We start from the raw sequence: 18,659 nt of genomic DNA on the forward strand, positions 1-18,659 counted from the left end.
GTTAACTATTCACAGATAAAGGAAAGGCTGTCTTTCGGTTAGAACTTAGTGAAAAATAAAGATCTTTTATGGGTAGACGTGGTCTGTTAAGTCAGGGTACCAGGTATTCAGCGCTCACTGGGAATAATAAACCTTGTATCTTGAGAGATAAACAAACCACAGCAAAGGCAAGGGGCTTTTTCCCTATGTACACTTGGGCTGGTGAGTTAACATATTATTAATCTCTGAAGTATTAAGTTTTAGTTGTTAAAGGAACTGACTCGTAGGATTTACAGAGCCATAGGATTGAAGTTGAAAAATCCTGTGAGTGCACCCCTTGAATTGCACAGATGAGGACATTAGAGCTTAATTAAAATAGGGAAGTGACTTGTCTGAGTCTAATACCAAGGGGGACTAATGTAATTGATAATGTGTTACAAAATGCTGAGATGTCAACAAATCCTGACACAATAAAGAAGTTTGTGGGCTGGGCACGGTGGCTCACGCCTGCAATCCCAGCACTTTGGGAGGCCAGGGGCGAGTCGATCACAAGGTCAGGAGTTTGAGACCAGCCTGACTACCATGGTGAAACCCCGCCTCTACTAAAAATATAAAAATTAGCTGGGCGTGGTGGCGTGCGCCTGTAATCCCAGCTGCTCAGGAGCCTGAGGCAAGAGAATCACTTGAACCCGGAAGGCAGAGGTTGCAGTGAGCCGAAATCACCCCACTGCACTCTAGCCTGGGTGACAGAGCAAGACTCCATCTCAAAAAAAAAAAAATAGTTTGTGTTCTTCTTTCTACACACACACTTAAATTCTAATTTCTCTATTGTAATGCAATGAACTTAATCAGTACAGTGCATTGTTAGTGTGACTATCCAAGTGGATTTTTTTTAAAGAATAAAGGTCAGAGCTCAGAAACTGATGTTTCTAACGTGACTTAATAACAGAAGATCTCCCTATCCAACTGTTTTGAAATGAAAATCTTTTCTAACTTGGCTAGTGTTTCAAGAATCAACTAATATCAATGAATCTATTTTTCCCTCTGAAAAGGCACACGTTTACAGGAGCCAAACTTCTTCCTCTTTATTTGTAATAACAAAAATAAACCGAAGTCCTGACCTATTTGTAGTATTTTTATTCCTAAAGGAAAAAACAGGAACTTTCATTGTACTTTAACATTAAAGTTATTACCTCAGATATTTTGCCAGTTTAGCACGGCAAAATCAGTTTCAGACAAAAGAGATCAACTGCTCTCTCTAGGAAATACTTAATTGGGGTGGTGCCTAGGAAATGCCCAGGGGTCCTGTGACGGATCGGTTTTTCCCAGAGGGTTTCTGCGGCATGGGTCCTGGTTGGACGGCAGGCATTCTGCTCTGATTTTTCCTGTTGCCTGGCTAATGACCCCCTACAGGAAGATAACGGATAAGCCAGGAGGGCGGAGCAGCCCACTACACATGTCTGGCTGCTCTTATCAACTTATCATATAAGGAAAGGAAAGTGATTGATTCGGATACTGACACTGTAGGATCTGGGGAGAGAGGAACAAAGGACCGTGAAAGCTGCTCTGTAAAAGCTGACACAGCCCTCCCAAGTGAGCAGGACTGTTCTTCCCACTGCAATCTGACAGTTTACTGCATGCCTGGAGAGAACACAGCACTAAAAACCAAGTTTGCTACTGGAAAAAGAGGAAAGAGAAGACTTTCATTGACGGACCCAGCCATGGCAGCGTAGGAGCCCTGCGTTTTAGACAGCAGCAGCTCGGGACTCTTGACCTGTGTGTGCCTTCAAGTTTGCTAAGCTGCTGGCTTATTACTGAAGAAAGAATGTGGCAGATTGTTTTCTTTACCCTGAGCTGTGATCTTGTCTTGGCCACAGCCTATAACAACTTTCGGAAGAGCATGGACAGCATAGGAAAGAAGCAGTATCAGGTCCAGCATGGGTCCTGCAGCTACACTTTCCTCCTGCCAGAGATGGACAACTGCCGCTCTTCCTCCAGCCCCTACGTGTCCAATGCTGTGCAGAGGGACGCGCCGCTAGAATACGATGACTCGGTGCAGAGGCTGCAAGTGCTGGAGAACATCATGGAAAACAACACTCAGTGGCTAATGAAGGTAGGAAAAAAATCCATCTGTCTTTGTGAACAATCCATGCTATTAAGATCAGCTTGGCAGCAGCTCAGGTTTTAACAACCAAAAAAAAACGAAGAAGAAGGATAAAGAGGATTAGAGCTGGAGAGCGGGTTGCTGGTACCCTCAAATGAAAGATCATTTCTTTTATTCTATCCCAGGGTGTGTGGGTCGTCCCCAGGGTGAAAATAATTATTTGGAAAGAATGCCAGAGTCAATACAGAAAATCTCTAAAGTTAGAAATCTCTACTAACAAGGTAGAGGAAATACACTTCTCTGCACAACTTGTGTGCCGTTTTGTTTGTTTACATCGTTTAAGCTCAGTAACACCCATCACCACGGAGGTTCTCAGCTGGTTGCAGGCAAGTGAGGGAAGGCTGTGAGCCACAGCAGCCCGCGAGCCAGGAAGACCGTGACAAGCATGCTGATGACCGAGGCATAACGGATGGAGTAAAGTGCTTTACCAATTTCCTGAATTTATTTACTAAAATAGGTTGTGACTCTCGGTAAACGAGAGGAAATTAAATAAAGCAGACCTTGTGTTTCTCAGAATCTCAGGGTCCTACTGCTAAGGGCTTTTGCCGTCTGTAAACCGGGGCACATTTCCCAAGTGTCCCAAAGATATTCAGCACTGCAGCCCCCGTCAGTTCCAGCAACCAGTGCGGCATGCGTCCCCACGTGGGACAGTTATGTTCAAGTCATGCCACGACAGGACGATCTGACAGTTTGTTCTTGGGGTGATTCCACTGTTTCACAGATGATCCCACTGTTTCCTAGACTTTTTATGGAGATGTAACCAAAATAGGATATTGAAAGCTCTGTTTTTCTTTCACAAATAATTTTTTTTTACATGTAAACATGTGAGCTATTTATATAAAACCCAAAACGACCCTGGAATTTTCTTTATATGGACTATATGTATTCTAAAGGAAGTTTAAACAAAATGCATACATTAATTGTTAAGTAGCATGATGATGCCATTACATCACAATGTTTACATGGCAGGGAATGTGATTATCTAAAGGTATATAAAGTCTTTTAAAAGTTGGTAAGCCTCATTTGACACGTTACCCTAGAAAAGCACAATTTTCTCACTCTTTCATTTCACCATAAGCCTTTTGTTAGGACACCTTATCTGAATCTCAGAACGGATTTTGGAGCCTAATCTGTGCTTCTCATTACCTCCCCTACCTTCAGAGAGAAAACAACTAAGTTATTATTTGAGTCATGAGCTTAAACAAATCAATGTGAATGAATGTTCCCAGCACCACTGGTTACTGTGTCAAGAGGAGTCATTGAAAACAAAAACTTACCAAAATGACCTATCAAATACAGATTTCATGTAATATAAAACTCACTAGCAATGTCTTTTTAAGCTCCTGGCTCAGTGCTCCAGTAAGTTTCCCTCCTTTCCCAGGTCACTGTGGTCTGCTTTCAAACATCTTCTAAAATTCATAGCTGTGTAAATAATTATGCTAAGCTTAAAAAGTATGCAGCAACACAGGTTGAAATATGTGGAAGGCAAACTATATCCTAAATATCTGCTTAACTTGAACTTCCTATTTCTTTGTAAATCGTCATGCTGATGTTTAATGACTTTCCCACATCTACCGTGGTTACAGAGTCACAGTGAGGGATGAAAGACGCATTGCAGTAAATATTCTAATCTGCCTGACGGGCAAGTCATCTCCTAGAAGAAATGGCCAGGAAACATAAAAGACTGCTTGGCTAAGTGCAAGGCTGCTAAATTGTATTTGCTTAATTAAGCCTACGTTAGGTATACCTGAAACTCCATAAGCAAAGCTCATATTTCTTTCGTAGGTAAACTACCCCTTCTGTTGGGTCTTTGAGATAAAGACAGAAAAAGACAAGGAATTCTATGTTAGGCGACCAAAATTTCTTCCTTTCCAGGTTCACTGAGTCAATATTTGAACAGCAGTATCACAATGCTACTTCAAAAGTCCGTCTTCAGCTGTCTAGCTAAATACCGTTTCACCAAGAATGACTTAATGTTTATCTTTGCACGAGCTCCACACCTGTTCTCCCAGCCTATCTCAGCGATGTGCACCTGAGAAAGGCAATTTGCACTCTCGCTTGGTTTACAGGCTTCTGGCTTGGGAATGAAAACAAAAAAGCAAAGATGAAACCCACTTAAAGTGATTAAATGTAACCTGTTTGTGTATCTCCTGTGTTTTGTCACCTGTGATAATAAACACTGATTTTCTCATGAGGAAGAAAATAATATGAAATGGAATGATAGATAAGCCACACAGTTAAAGGGTCACCATTACAACCTAACACCCACTGATTTGATTAGCACAGAAAGCAGCAGCACAATTCTGTGTTTTTCATGGTTTTACATATTTTCTTTTGAGCTATTTTTTGGGGAAAAAAAAAAAACAGTTTCCATATCTCCTTTCCCTCCTGGATCAGCACTAAAAATGAAAGATTGAAAAACAACCCACGACAAAATCTGTACACTTTTAGGAAATTAAAACACTTGTCAGGAAGGAAATTAAGACCAAGTTTCTGGTTCATTTTAGGGCAAATAAATAGTAGTTCAACCTCTGAGTGGTCAGCATAGCCTAGGGAGCTTCGACTAAGAAAGCAGGTTTCACATCACCGAAAGGTCCCACGCTGCCCCTTTTATCTGTCCGGCAAAGGAAGTGTCAGGCTTCTGAATGAACTCAGAGGAATATGAATGGAACAACACAGGACAGCTCACTCGCTGTGTAGTAGTTAAACAAGGATAAGATAAATTCATGATCGCTAGCACATGAAACACACTGCAGTGGACCAAAGACTACTCATGCTACGTCTCTCTTGCTAATCCTGCAACTAGTCTGAACCTCTGCCCTGGTGATATTAAACACACTTTATAAAAACTCACAAATAATTTAGCAAAACGGATTGTAAGAACAAAGGGATTTTTTTTCCTGATAAGAGGAAATATGGAAAGGAAATAACTATTTCACACTGATGAGTGCCTCATACCTATAAACAACTGCAAGTCTATGAACACTTTAAAACAGAATGATTTGAAAAATAAACTTGATGCCTACTACGGATGCAAACATTTCCTCTGCCATCTTTTTTGTTTGTTTGTTTGTTTGTTTTTTAAACGACACAAGAACAGGCTGGAAACTATAAATGTGAATTGCAATCCTTTTCTTTCTTTAAAAGTAATAACAGTGTATCTTTTTAATAAGATGTGATAGCTACTACTCATGAATCAATGCATAGCAAACCACGCAGTTATGCTCTTCAAACATAGCTGCTGTCACTGGGAGAAACGGATGGTGAGAGGCTCGTAGAGGAACCCAGCCCGCCAGTCCCACCCTGCCCTTGCTAGGGACTGTGTGTGTGTGTGTGTTGTCGTGTGTGGCTACAAAACACTCATTAGCTGTATATTAAAACAACAACAATAAAACCCAGGGCTTGGTTCATTAGAGGAAAGAAAAAAATCCCATCCCATTCACAGCCACTGGTCTCTTGTGATAGTGGAGGACAAGAACCATTACTGTATCCGCTGGCTACATCCTGAGTGGTGAAATATGACTGTGCTCAGTGTTAGTATTACTATATAGTAAGGAATGCAGTAAGGAATGTAGAAGAGACAGTTTCACTATGGTAGGGGAAGTGCAATATATTTAAATTTGGAAAATACAAATATAGTTTACTATATCTCTTATGCAATATGTATATGTGTAGTACAATATGTGCCTCTACAGTATATAAAATATATAAAATATAATACATGTTTACTCTATGTGGATTACATATTATACATATATCATTTGTTTTCTGTGGTCAAGTAGTCTTTGTTTACTAAATGGCGTTGTCTGAGATACTGGATTAACTAGTCAGGTATCATACTATTTGCTTGCAGAGTCTAGAACTAGGAAATGGATTTCCATAATCTTACCTTCTACTGAGACACCAGATAATCCATATAGTCTCAATACTGAAGTCTGAAATTTTTCTGATTTTAGTCAATTTGGCTCTTTACAGTTGTAAACAGGTTGTAATCCACAAGTGTATCTGTAATCTACAAGTGTACACGGAACTTGAGAAGGATAATTGTCTTATCAGTGGTGATCAGATGCTCAGGATGGTCCATGGTGCTTATTTTAATCCATAAAATAACTGAAATTTTGTATATTTAAAATGGAAAAACAAGAGTTCAAATCAACTCTACCATCATGGGAGTAATTTAAAAAATAAAACAAAAATATTATGAAAGATATGGGCAAGGTAAAAAAAATGTCAGGCTATTGAAATGGTGGAAATAGGAAGCAGATTCTCCTTCCCCAGTCTTCCATCCCTTTCTTGGAGATTAGCACTCAGAGATTTCTTTTACCAGCCCTTTATTTAAAATGCCAAATTTAATATCAAATGTACAGCTTTCCTTCTTTTTAAAACACGTACAGTGGCATTGTAGCATAATCAGGATCTTTCCTGGCCCACAAATGACATGACAAGAGGTTGGAGGGAAGATTGTATTTAGGAACAAAGAGCAACATTTGAAAGATTGAGGTAAAGGAATAAAGGTGTGTGTGGGGGCAGGGGCAGGAGAGACAGAGACACCACCTGTGAGGGAGTCAGTCAAGATGAGGAAGAGAGGGAGGATGTGGCACAACTGTTTTGACAGGGAAGAAAGGAGGTGGTTTATATCTTTCCATATCTGGCCACAAAATGACAGCAGGGCCTGGACAGCTTTGTGGATTTCCTGAGTTGAGATCAAGAGGATGCATACAATGAATCATGAACACGGACAGACTGTTTTCCAATTAGCTGTTCACAATTTGCAGGATGTTTACGGTACTTAATGGCAAGTCAGCAGGCAAACCATTCTCTCTCTCGCTGTATATATGTATGTTTGTGTGTGTGTGTTTACACACATACACATATCATATTAAATATACAAAATATATATTTGTTCTACAGGATAGTCCTGTCAGATTGGCTTCATTTAGCAACTGATACGGTCGACTCTAATTAAACAGCGCCCATCTAGACAGCCAACACCTATTCTCTTTTCGCTATAGCCTCCTTGGGCTTGAAGGAACCTAACAATGAGAATTTTCTCCTAAATTATTCTAGAATTATTCTGATATAAAGACAGCCACTCAACTTTGCAGCCGCACCATTCATCACTAAGGTAGCGATCCTAACAGGGTAGCTCTGAATCACTTTAAAGCACTGTCCACACCTCACCTCATTTTGTCCCGGGAATATCTCTAGCACGCAAGTATGGTAGGTATGGTGGATGCAAGCCTGTATATTTTTTTAAGTCCCTTATAAACACGGGGCATGCTAACACCAGTGCCCTCTGCAGTTTAGCTGCCTTGTATGGATTGCCCAGCAGTAAAGTAAATACGGGAAAGCACGCATATCCCCCTCTCTGACAAAAGCAGACTTTTCCGTGGGGCTGGGAAGACTGCAGAAAGCTGCTGAGAGGAGTGTGAATGAGTATGAATTTGGGCAGAAGTGCGTTATTTCTCAGTTCATTCGCGTGAGTGAGTGCACACCACACGACCCCGCCCCCCCTCGTAGGGGGGTTTCAAGTTCGGGGCAGGAGCCATGAAAGTTTATTTATTTGTTCAAAAAATATTTATCGAGGACCTACACGTGTCCAGGCAGTGTTGGTTCTAGGTGCCTGGAAGAAGTCGGGGGGGAAGAAAATGCCTAAAGCCAGGCACAGTGGCTCACACCTGTAATCCTAGAGCTTTGAGAGGCCGAGATGGGAGGACACTTTGAGGCCAGGAGTTCAAGGCCAGCCTGGTCAACAGAGTGAGACCCCATCTCTACTATGGCACGCAGCTGTGGTTCCGGCTGCTTGGGAGGCTGAGGTGGGAGGATTGCCTGAGTCCAGGAAGTCAAGGTTGCAGTGAACTATGATGGCGCCATTGCACAGCAGCCTGGGCAACAGAGTGAGACCCTGTCTCTTTTAAAAAAGAACAAAAAGACAATGACTATGCTTTTGGTCAGTAGTGTAGCAGCAGCTGGTATGTGCTGCACAGAAGGGTAAATGAATGAAATGAGAAATTAAACACAGCGCAAAGGGAGTCAGGCATGGGCGGGACTGTGGGGTGGGGATGATGTTAAGTCCTTGGTCACTACATGGAAACCCTTTTATAAAAGGAAAATCAATGAGAACTATTTTTGAATGGTTGCTATTCCTATTACCTAAGTAATATATGGATATTGCAAAAAATGGAGAATATACAAAGACTGACAAAAAGTAAATATTAGGTATAATTATATGATTCTGAAATAAACATTCTTAATATTTAATGCCTATATGTAAACACTGTATATGCTATAGTACTTATTATATAGTACTTATTAAAATTACCTCTTCAATAATTTGTTTTTATTAAAAATAAAAAAAAAAGTGAGCCTGAGAAGTTAAGTAACTGGTTGACACCCCTGGTTAGTCTTGGCAGCAATTCTCACCCACTGGGACTCCGATCTTTAGACAAGTGCAGGGCACTCCTAGGCCAGCATCAGGACCTGAAATACCAAGTCCCCACAGAAGACTTGACAGATTCCAGTTGCTGAGAGCACAGCTTTGTTCTCACCCCTAGAAAGGTGAGACGCCAGCCCTTCTATGTGAGGATGGCGCTGAAGCTGCTAAGAAAACCAGCAAAAACAAGCAACTGGGAATATCCTGTTTGTAAAGGAATGATAAGAAATTCCACCTTGTAGTAGAATTGGTGCAATTGGTTTAATTGGTACAACTATTTAATAGTTCAGAAGACTAAAAACAAATTTAGGTGGCTGGGTGCAGTGGCTCATGCCTGTAATTCCAGCACTTTGGGAGGCTGAAGCAGGTGGATCGCTTGAGCTCAGGAGTTCAAAACCAGCCTGGCCAACATGATGAAACCCCGTCTCTACCAAAAAATACAAAAATAACCCAGGCGTGGTGGTAACACCTGTAGTCCCAGCTACTCAGGAGGGTGAGGTGGGAGGATCATTTGAACTGAGAAGATGGAGGCTGCAGTGAGCCAGGATGGCACCATTGTTCTCCAGCCTGGGTGACACAGTGAGATCCTGTCTCAAAAAAAAAAAAAAAAAAAAAAAAAAAAGGACAACCCCTCCCCCCCGACAAGTTGTTATAAACAAGGGGAAGTATACATGGATATTCTTACAAACCATACATCTAGTTACAGCCCTGTTCTGGAAGTTGACGGGGTGAAATGCTGGATTTCACAGTACACCACTTGAAAGGCAGGCCAATGAAATTCAGTCTCAGGGAAGTTCCATGTGGCCTTGCCTTCCCACTATTAGAGTTTAAAAACTATTTGAGTGTTATTGTCCATCTAACCTTCTACAGATGGGATCACCAAAAACGGCCTGGCACTTGCATTATGTTAATGCTTAAAAAGAAAATGATGTGAAGTTGAATGATTTGATGTAAATAAAAACAGTAAAAAAAAAAAAAAAAATCATGGGCAGTGGTTTAGAATAACAGTTTGAACCATTTGTTGGGATTAAAATGACTGTTTTATGTGTGGTTTAAAAACAGGGAAAGGAACTCTGCCTACCACCGCCGGGACTGTAGGTCAGGTGTGCCAGCCGACTGTCTTTAATATTTTAATTAGATATTTCTCCATGAAATCACCTTTCTTTTCTGTTCTAATCCTTCCTTGCATCAGTTGACAAAAGATGTGAAACCTATTAAAAAACTCCTGAGAACTGGACCTAATCCTTTTACCAGAGCCCCTCCTGCAACCAGCTAAAACCTCTCTTTGCAATTCATCTAGAACCTCACTGAAACCCGTGGACGCTCCCGCTCCCCCGGAGGGCTCCTCTGACGGTGATTACTTTCTCCAAAATCAGACTGGTTCTCCCTCTGAGCAACCTTTCACATGTCTGTGAATTATTTTTGGAATCTTTGCATTAACCTGACAACTTACCACCACAAAATATTCACAGTTGATATTTAATATTTTAACATTTTTAAAACCAACGACCAAATTAAAAATATACATTAAAAATTACCTGTCATTAAAAAATATGTAATTTTATAATTTTTATGGACAATGGAGCTTTTTAAAGAGATGAGATACTAAGATATACAAGTCTTGGGAAATGGATTATTTTATCATGTTGATGACATCTCATAGAGAATCATTTTCTGTGGGCTGATTAATTATAATCATAATTGGCTTTTGGGGGAGAGAACATGAACAAAGTCTTAAAAAGAAGCAAGCAGCTAGCCTTTCCATTTTTTTTTCCCCTCTCTTTTTAAAATCCAGCTCTTGTAGGATCTGTTTCTCAATTATGTCACATTTAGTCCAGATCAACTGGGCATTTGTCACACTTACTCCCATGTTAACACTCTTGTTGACTGGAGGTGGACTGTCCAGGTGGCTTAATCTGGGGATAAGACTCCTATTAGTCTAATACGGGTCTTATGACAAGGCTACTAGATACCACCCACATCTCCCTGTCTGAAGTACTCAGTATTTCAGAAAATACATTAGCACCTTCATTATGAAAATTTTGTTCTGGCAAATTTCAAGGATGAAGGTTAAACCCGAGTTGTGGGCTCGTCTCTATGTCACGAACAGTATCCAACTGGACATGCTACACACGGAAGATTTCTATTTTGTCTGCCCAACGCATATCTTGGTAGTTACATTCAACAGCCAAAGGGGAAAATACGCCATGAAGTTGTCTTATGTGTAAATCCACGGCCAGGGCCATCCTCGGTATGGGTGGCTGAATCACGTGGAACTTTATAAGGACCGTCTGACGTTCGCTTTTCCATTCAAGAAGTGCCAAAAACGAATGGGGAAACTGCCAGTTCCCCTCTGCCTGAGGGGCCTTGGAGGCCCCAAGACCACCAACCAGAAGGAAAAAGGGAGAGGGTTTAAAAAAAAAAAAAAAAAAAAAAAAGAGAGACCATTTCAGGGATTTTGTTTCTGGCCCAAGCCAGCCTCAGGAATTTAGCCAAACTACAGCAAAGGGATATGTTCGCGTTCTCCTGTAGTTTGAATAAAGGCATTCTATACCAAAAGAAGAGGTATCTTGGACACGATCAGATTCAAGAAAATCTACTTTAAAAAAAAATGTTGACGTGTGAAGTCGACGCCATTACCATTAGACCAGCGTGCCTCTGAAGTTACTCTCAGGGGTGCTGGTGTACTTTTAACTATATAACCATCAGAAGACCCTAGTGAGGGCTGGCTAGGTTTACTGGTGCAATCTGAAACTACAGAATAACATTTTGTTGTTGTTGCTTTACTTGTTCCTTTTCATATGTAGTAAATGATTTTTTAAAAGACTATTTTTTTTTAGAGCAGTTTTAGATTCACAGCAACATTGAGAGAAAAGTACAGAGAGTTCCGACATCCCCCCTCCGTGGCACACACACAGTCACCTCCCCTACGATCCACATCCTGCACCAGAGTGGTGCGTTTGTTAAAACTGATGAATCTACATTGACACATCATTATCACCCAGAGCCCGCAGTTGACATGCTGTACATTCTGTGGGTTTGGACAAATATATGAAGCCATGGATCCACCACTGAAGAATCACACAGAGCAGCTTCACTGCCCTAAGAGTCCTGTGTGCTCTGCCTGCACAGCCTTTCTTCCCCTTAACCCTGGAAACCCCTGATCCTTTTACTATCTTCAGTTTTCCCTTTTCCAGAAGGTCATGGAGTTGGAATCATAAAATATATAGCCTTTTCAGATTGGCTTCTTTTGCTTAATAAGTGACTTTAAAAAAAAAAAGTAGGAATAACTGTAGAATGATTGTTTAGTGATCTCTTGCCTTAATTAACTGGCCGAAACAATCACTGTGTATCTTCAGAAACGGTACCAGTGTTGTTACCTACATCAGTGAACTTGTAAGATTATTATGTGTTTCAAATAAGATGATGGATAGCAAAGGGTGTTGGAAACCGTACGATGCTACACAATTGCAGGAACTATAATTAGAATGAATTTTAACAGGAACACCAGAAAGACACTTATCAAGATCTATACTACATCTCACATTAGTTAAAGGTTCTAATTCCAGTCACACTCATTGGGTTAAACGATCTAACTTCTATACCTCCGAGTTATATGCCTCAAAGCACATGTTTACTCTGAAAGATAATGAATTCCTTTTCAACACTGAAAAGGACCATCATAAGTGTTTGTGTAAAATGTCTGTATTCTGCATATCGCATGAATGCCTCTGTGGAAACCGCTCCAGTACTGTCCACTGGGTAACACACTGCTGTGACTGCGTTAATATGGCCACATTCCATCATCACGTGTAATTCATCCCTTCAGGTTCAGTGTGTGTCGTAAGCAATGCTGCTTCTGCATGTTGTTTCTATGGCAGAAGAAGGCAGGAACTAAATGATTATTACAATAGAGCCCCAAACTACCTTCTAAGCAGGCATTTGGGGGTTAAGCAGTCAAGCCACATATCTTAGTAGAAAAGATTCAGAATTTCTAAGAGGTACCATTTCCTCTGATTTTCTTTGGGTTCCTGACAGCATTTTCTCGCCATAATTTCTGGAATCAACAGATGATATCAATTCTTGGTCATCTACTGGATAATTACAAACATTAGTCTGAAGATAGTTGAAGGATTAGAGTTTTATTAGACTGTGTAGTCTTTGGAATCTCAAAAAATTATTACATACAGATGTAGCTTAAAAATTCCCTAAACAAACTGGTCTTAATGGGAAATGTTGGTGTAAAAATGCTGCCCGAGAAAGTACATTATTGTATTTTGCTGAATAACATAAAACCATCAAATTCCAACCACAAGCTAATTATCTATGCTTAACATTTGGCATATATGAAATTCCTTATTTTTTTAACTATTAAGGAATAGGTTCTTAAATTTCCTTAAACTTTTCCAACTTTAATATAAAAAATTGTTAATGACAGGAATTCCTGACCTGAATCATTTTTAACTTAACTGTACCAGTGACCTGTTCTTAACAGTGTTGATGATTGGGACAAAAATGTTATGAGTTAAAAAATTAAGACTAATCAGAACACCATCCCCTCAAATAACAACTGGTTATTTTGTGATGTGAAATTGTGCATATTTTTCAAATACAGCATGGCTCCCTTCTAGGTAATAACAAAAACAATAAATCCATACATGCTTTTACCTTTAATTGGGCAACTTTTAATACATATAATTTGTTTACGGTTACATAATTGGCCTGTCTCGTGCCATGAAGACGTCACAGCTGCCATGCATGGAATTAACTGATGGCACACTACTCTGCCTTTCCCCTTCTTCACCCCCAAATACCACTGCCACTAAAATAAACAGTCTCTGCATGAGAAAGAAGAAAAAAAATCACGAATAAGCAGACCTCTCAGCTGAACTAGGACCTTTTCTCTATCCAGCTCAATTTTAAGTGATTTAAAATCCTAAGTCAGTATCAGCAGAGATGGTCAGCCTTGAGTCAGGGGCCCAGGAGCCGTGGAACGTAAGCACCTGAGGAAATCCCTTACCGAACGCACTTGCCCCTTCTCAAAACAAGGGCCTTGGAGCGCCTTCACTTGCTTGTTTCAAAAGTCTACAGCTTCTTGCAGAAAGGACACTGTTTATTAGGACAACAGTCAGAGAAGGTCAAAACAGAGAGAGGCACTCCTTCCCCCTGGGCGCCTTGGGCTGCGATTGTGAAATGACAGTGGTGACCACGCTGCTGACCATCACTGTGGTGGCATTTATCAGGTGCACGCCATGTGGCTACATCGTCTCACTCAATTTCACAACAGCTTGTCCTATATGGGTAAGAAGCTCGAGCTCTGAGAGGTATCAGAACGTACACAGGCCGCAAAACTCTGATAAAATGTCTTCCTTTCAGAGCCTCTTCCAATAAAACAGATTTTAAAAAGATGTCAATATAAAATCCACACCCCCTCATGTGTGGGTCAGGAGGGACAACAGACTTCACCGCCAACGCCCGCCACCCTACACAGCCCACAGCTGTCACACCAGAAGCATACCCCTCACCCCAAGTGGGAACAGATGTGGAAAATCTGGGACACGGTGAGCAGAACAATTTTGGCACATACTTTTGTTTCCGCTTCACCCCAGAGGAGAGGTGAGGAGGTGCTGGATGCTGAGTGGCTGGCTTGGTGCCAGGGCAACAAGTGGCTGCAGAGCCGGGGTCACCGCACGTGTCTGGGTGCAGCCCTGCAGTTGGGGGTGTGTGCAACCACCCCACGCCACACTGCTTCACTCCCAGGACCCACACACACAGGAAGAGGCAGAGCCCCAGGGGATTCAGCTTCCACATGGCTGCGGCCTGAGCTGGGCACCAGTGACGCTGCCACCCTTCGCAGCCACCTAGCGGCAGCCAGTGAGAAGAGTCTGGAGATGGAGCGGCAGCTTGGCGAGGCTTTCCAGATGGGGAGGGATTCATGAAGACGCACGATAGTTGGTATAAAATTGAAGTGTAATTCTTTTGAAGACGGCGTTGTAGAAATAAAGGGTGGGCAAAATCAGCGCTGATAGCAGGCACATCTTCCATTCACAGCACGCCCCCATCCCCGAGTGATCACCTGGGCAAGGCCAACCCCAACCTCTTCATGGATCTAGATGCTGGCATGGCTATAGCTCAGACTCGAGCCCTGCTGTCTCTGTTTTAGGGAATCTAGGGTTTTTTTGTTTTTTTTTTAGATATAACTTACATAGAATAAAATTCACAAATCGTGAGTGTACAACTTGGTAAATTTTTATACCTGTGCATACCTGTGCGATGACCACCCAGCTCAAGATATAGAGGACTTCCTGCCCTGCACATGGCTCCCCCATGCCCCTCCTCATCCATATCTGTGCGCACCTGTGTGATAACCACCCAGCTCAAGATACACAAGGCTTCCCGCCCTGCAGTGGCTTCCTCAGGTCCCTCCTCATCAATATCCCCCTCTTCTCAAGGACAGTCCCGACTCTGCTTTGTCACCCACCATGGGTTAATTTTGCCAAGTTTTGAATGTCATATAATTGGAACAATCAGTGCATACTCCTTTCTGCTCTCTTTTATCTGTGATGCATCCATGCTGTTGTGCATGTTAAAGTTTGTTCTTTCCTGTCACTGTGCAGTGTTTTGCTGTATAACACAATTTACATACCCATGGTACTGCTGTAGATTGACATTTGTGTTCTTTTATGGAAGTCAACACTTCAACACTTAACTGTACAAACCCATGTATCATTTTTCTTGTACTGTTATCTCTGAAATCTGTGGAGCTGGACTGACTTAAAGCTGCTTTGACTGAGTTCCAAGACTAACCTGCCTTCTAATGAAATCCACTCTTCAGAAAATATGTTGAGTGGTCTTGGTGTTTATTCCGTGGTGCCCAGAACCAACTTTTGAGGATTAGATTGATTCATTAAGTACTGGTCAAACATAATTCTCCCCAGGTTATAATCAGAGGTTAACAAGAAGGTACTGAAATACAACAGACAGCTAAAAAGTGATGAAACTTTATCAACAGCCAGTGGAAAAGAGGGTGGGAATAAAAGGAAGGACCCAAGTGCCTATCTGCTGCTCACTCTGGTCTTTCAACCCTTCCCTTCCTCCCTGATAGCACCTTATTTTTCCAGCATCATCAGAGAGAGATGCTTGTTATACACAACAATTTTCCCAATGAGAGCTTGCTTCTGTGAGCAAGAGGGCCTTTCTTCCTTTTTTTCAAATCTTTCTTTTTTTTTTTTTGAGACAGAGTCTCGCTCTGTCGCCCAGGCTGGAGTGCAGTGGCCGGATCTCAGCTCACTGCAAGCTCTGTCTCCCGGGTTTACGCCATTCTCCTGCCTCAGCCTCCCAAGTAGCTGGGACTACAGGCTCCCGCCACCTCGCCCGGCTAGTTTTTTTGTATTTTGTAGTAGAGACGGGGTTTCACCAGGTTAGCCAGGATGGTCTCGATCTCCTGACCTTGTGATCTGCCTGTCTCGGCCTCCCAAAGTGCTGGGATTACAGGCTTGAGCCACCGCACCCAGCCTCAAATCTTTCTAAATTGCATTAAGCTTCACCTTTTATGACTTATGGCCATCATTATAAAAATCCATGAGGTGTACTTTCTGTACCTTGGCTCATCAGCCTGCCTTGCAAGTTTGGCTGGTCTGATCTTTCCTCTTGAGCGCTTACTAGGACCACTGATATGCAAGTAAGCTGCAACGAAAACCCCAGCATTTTCCTCGAGCTGGCCAGAGGAGGGCTAGTGACCACTGGGGATAATGATTGAGATGAGGATCCAAATCCCAATTCTGAGTTTAACACTGCCATTTTCGGGAAATTTCTTAGGCTAGCAGGGACTTGTCCGTGAAAGGCATCTAACTGGCAGGGGACCAATAGCTGGGAAGTCAGGCACGAGTAGAGTACTGTCAGGTCTACACACACCACCTGAAAATGCTGGGGCGCAGGAAAAGCATTTTGGACAAAGCCTTCACGTAGGCTCTAACTTTGGCCTCCTAAAGTCAAAGTGTGCCTCAGGCCACTTGAGGAGAGGGTCAAGATTCTAGTGGAACCAACTACTCATAATTCGAATCCCAAAGAGCAGCCAAAACTCCAATGTAGGTTCTTCCGCTGCGGGGGATTCAATAAAGACGCTAAACCGCAAAGCTTAAGCTGGCACTTGGACCACTTCAATTTGAAACTAAACTTCTACAACTGAGGGAAGCTTTCAAGAATTCACTACCACTGATACAATTAAACTGGCTTGTAGGAGTCATAACCCAAACTAGAGAAGTAACCACAGTGAGTTTTGGTTAAAAAAAAAAAATGGGGGTAAGATGACTCACTGAAACAAACAAACAAACCTAACAATAGGAAAACCTCTGCCACGGCTCCCTTCTTCCGGTGCTCCCCTGGCCCCACATTCCCACCGGCATGGGAGCTTTTGTTCCCACTGAGTGAGTCAGTGGAGATGGGAATCTCTAGTGACTTGTGTGAACCAGTGTTGCTGCAGCTCTGAGAAATGGCGCTGCTGCGCTGTGTGTCACACACCATCACTCAAAGGCACTCACTGTTTGATAGGAACATGTGCCCATCTACTGATGAGGCAAGTGAGTCAGCCATTCTACGGTGGTCCAAAGTGCTGCTGTGGCTCTGTGCCCCTTTGATAAATAGAGAAATATCTCTTGAAATAATTTTTTTCCCTTCCGGTTGTTGAGTAAAAATTCAAGCATGCAGAAGAAAACGTCAATTCTGAATGGCATGCTTTTTATAACTCATGGCAGCGGAGTGAAAGGGGAGAGGAATTTTCCACTAGCTTCCATTGCAAGAGACACGCATGCAAGGCAGGAGGGTTAGAAAGAGGGGGCGGGTCTCCATAACTGAAACTCATGATGGGAAAATGATTCAAGTCCCTGTACTTTTACCACAAGCATTTGGAGAATCACACTGAAAGTTTACTTCCCAAATTGCTGTGGTGTTCAAGTAAATTTGGCTTTTCTGTATAATCTAATGTTATAAAACTAGTTCATCTTAGAGCAAGTGAGGATGGCAAGGAGGCAAACTATAAATTACAAGCAGAAATGGACCACATGAGTTTTGTAAAACTGGCACCCATCTACACTTCCAAAAACGCATTAGCCCGAAGACAACCATGGGTACCCACGGAACATGTGCATGTTGCTCTGAGAACACTTGTTCCGAGGTACACGGTAGTTACAAATGCTGTTCACCTGAAAGAAGACAGGGCCAGCCAGCCAGCTTGCAAGGAACATGGCTGTTTTTCCTAGTGATCTCAGAAGTTAGGAAAACACGGAAGGATACATCTTAATGAAGGTCTTACACAATTTATTAGTTCTTTTTGACTTACTAGTTTTCCGATAAACATATAAAATCATAGAGATTACAATTAAAGGCAATACCTGGATTGCGGGAAGGGGAGGAAGAGGGTAGGTTGCGTTTATATCCTACCAAGTGCAAGGTTCTAAGCAAGACGTTCTCAAACGTTCTCAGCTCATGGCACCCTTAGTGATTCACTATTTTTTCTCTGTTGATCTCTAGGCCAACAGAAATACCTAACAGTTGCTTTTATTAAGTGGTTAGTTCCAAATAATTTAAGTACTTAAGTCTTGACAATTTAGTAGCTATTTGAAAATACCAATATACATATAAATTGAGTTTTAAGAAAAGATCATGTTCTGTCTTAAGTAACCCCAGTGACGTATGAATGGAATATATTTGCCAGTTAGGTGCTGCCTGGCGTCTCACACTTTGGAATCAAATTGGACACTGCCACCTGCATTTTACGCTCTACGCTAATTTTCCTGTAGGACTTGCTTTTCACAAAGAACAACCACCAAAAACCTAGCTTTACAGAGGTACGAGCTGATACTGTTGAAACTATGAGCTGCGTTGAGCTATGAATTCTTCCAGTGGCTGACAGACACTGAGTACTGCTGGGCTTCCCTTGAATATTCAGACTGTCTCCCTTACTGCAATTTGTTTGTTGCAAGGACCCCAGGGTGCCTTGGCACACAGTTTGGGAACTGTGCTAACTCATTCCACTTAATTTTCACACTAGCATAGCACAGTAGGTATTTATATACACGTTTTATC

At 41.9% G+C, this 18,659-nt stretch overlaps 2 protein-coding genes across 4 annotated transcripts in view; one reads left to right on the plus strand and one right to left on the minus strand.

Moving 5' to 3' along the window:
- MCPH1 (microcephalin 1) overlaps nucleotides 1–18,659 on the minus strand; it is a 263,998-nt gene that overhangs the window by 101,003 nt on the left and 144,336 nt on the right. The window lies entirely within an intron of this gene.
- ANGPT2 (angiopoietin 2) overlaps nucleotides 1,213–18,659 on the plus strand; it is a 67,957-nt gene continuing 50,510 nt past the window's right edge. For all 3 annotated transcript variants that reach the window (XM_011995690.1, XM_011995691.1, XM_011995692.1), the window contains exon 1: nucleotides 1,213–2,092. In XM_011995690.1, coding sequence (XP_011851080.1) covers nucleotides 1,805–2,092 — 288 coding nt within the window. In that variant the 5' untranslated portion in view covers nucleotides 1,213–1,804. The remainder of the gene's footprint in view (nucleotides 2,093–18,659) is intronic.

Source organism: Mandrillus leucophaeus, unplaced genomic scaffold (assembly GCF_000951045.1).
Source record: "Mandrillus leucophaeus isolate KB7577 unplaced genomic scaffold, Mleu.le_1.0 Scaffold495, whole genome shotgun sequence".
NCBI classification, from domain to species: Eukaryota; Metazoa; Chordata; class Mammalia; order Primates; family Cercopithecidae; genus Mandrillus; species Mandrillus leucophaeus.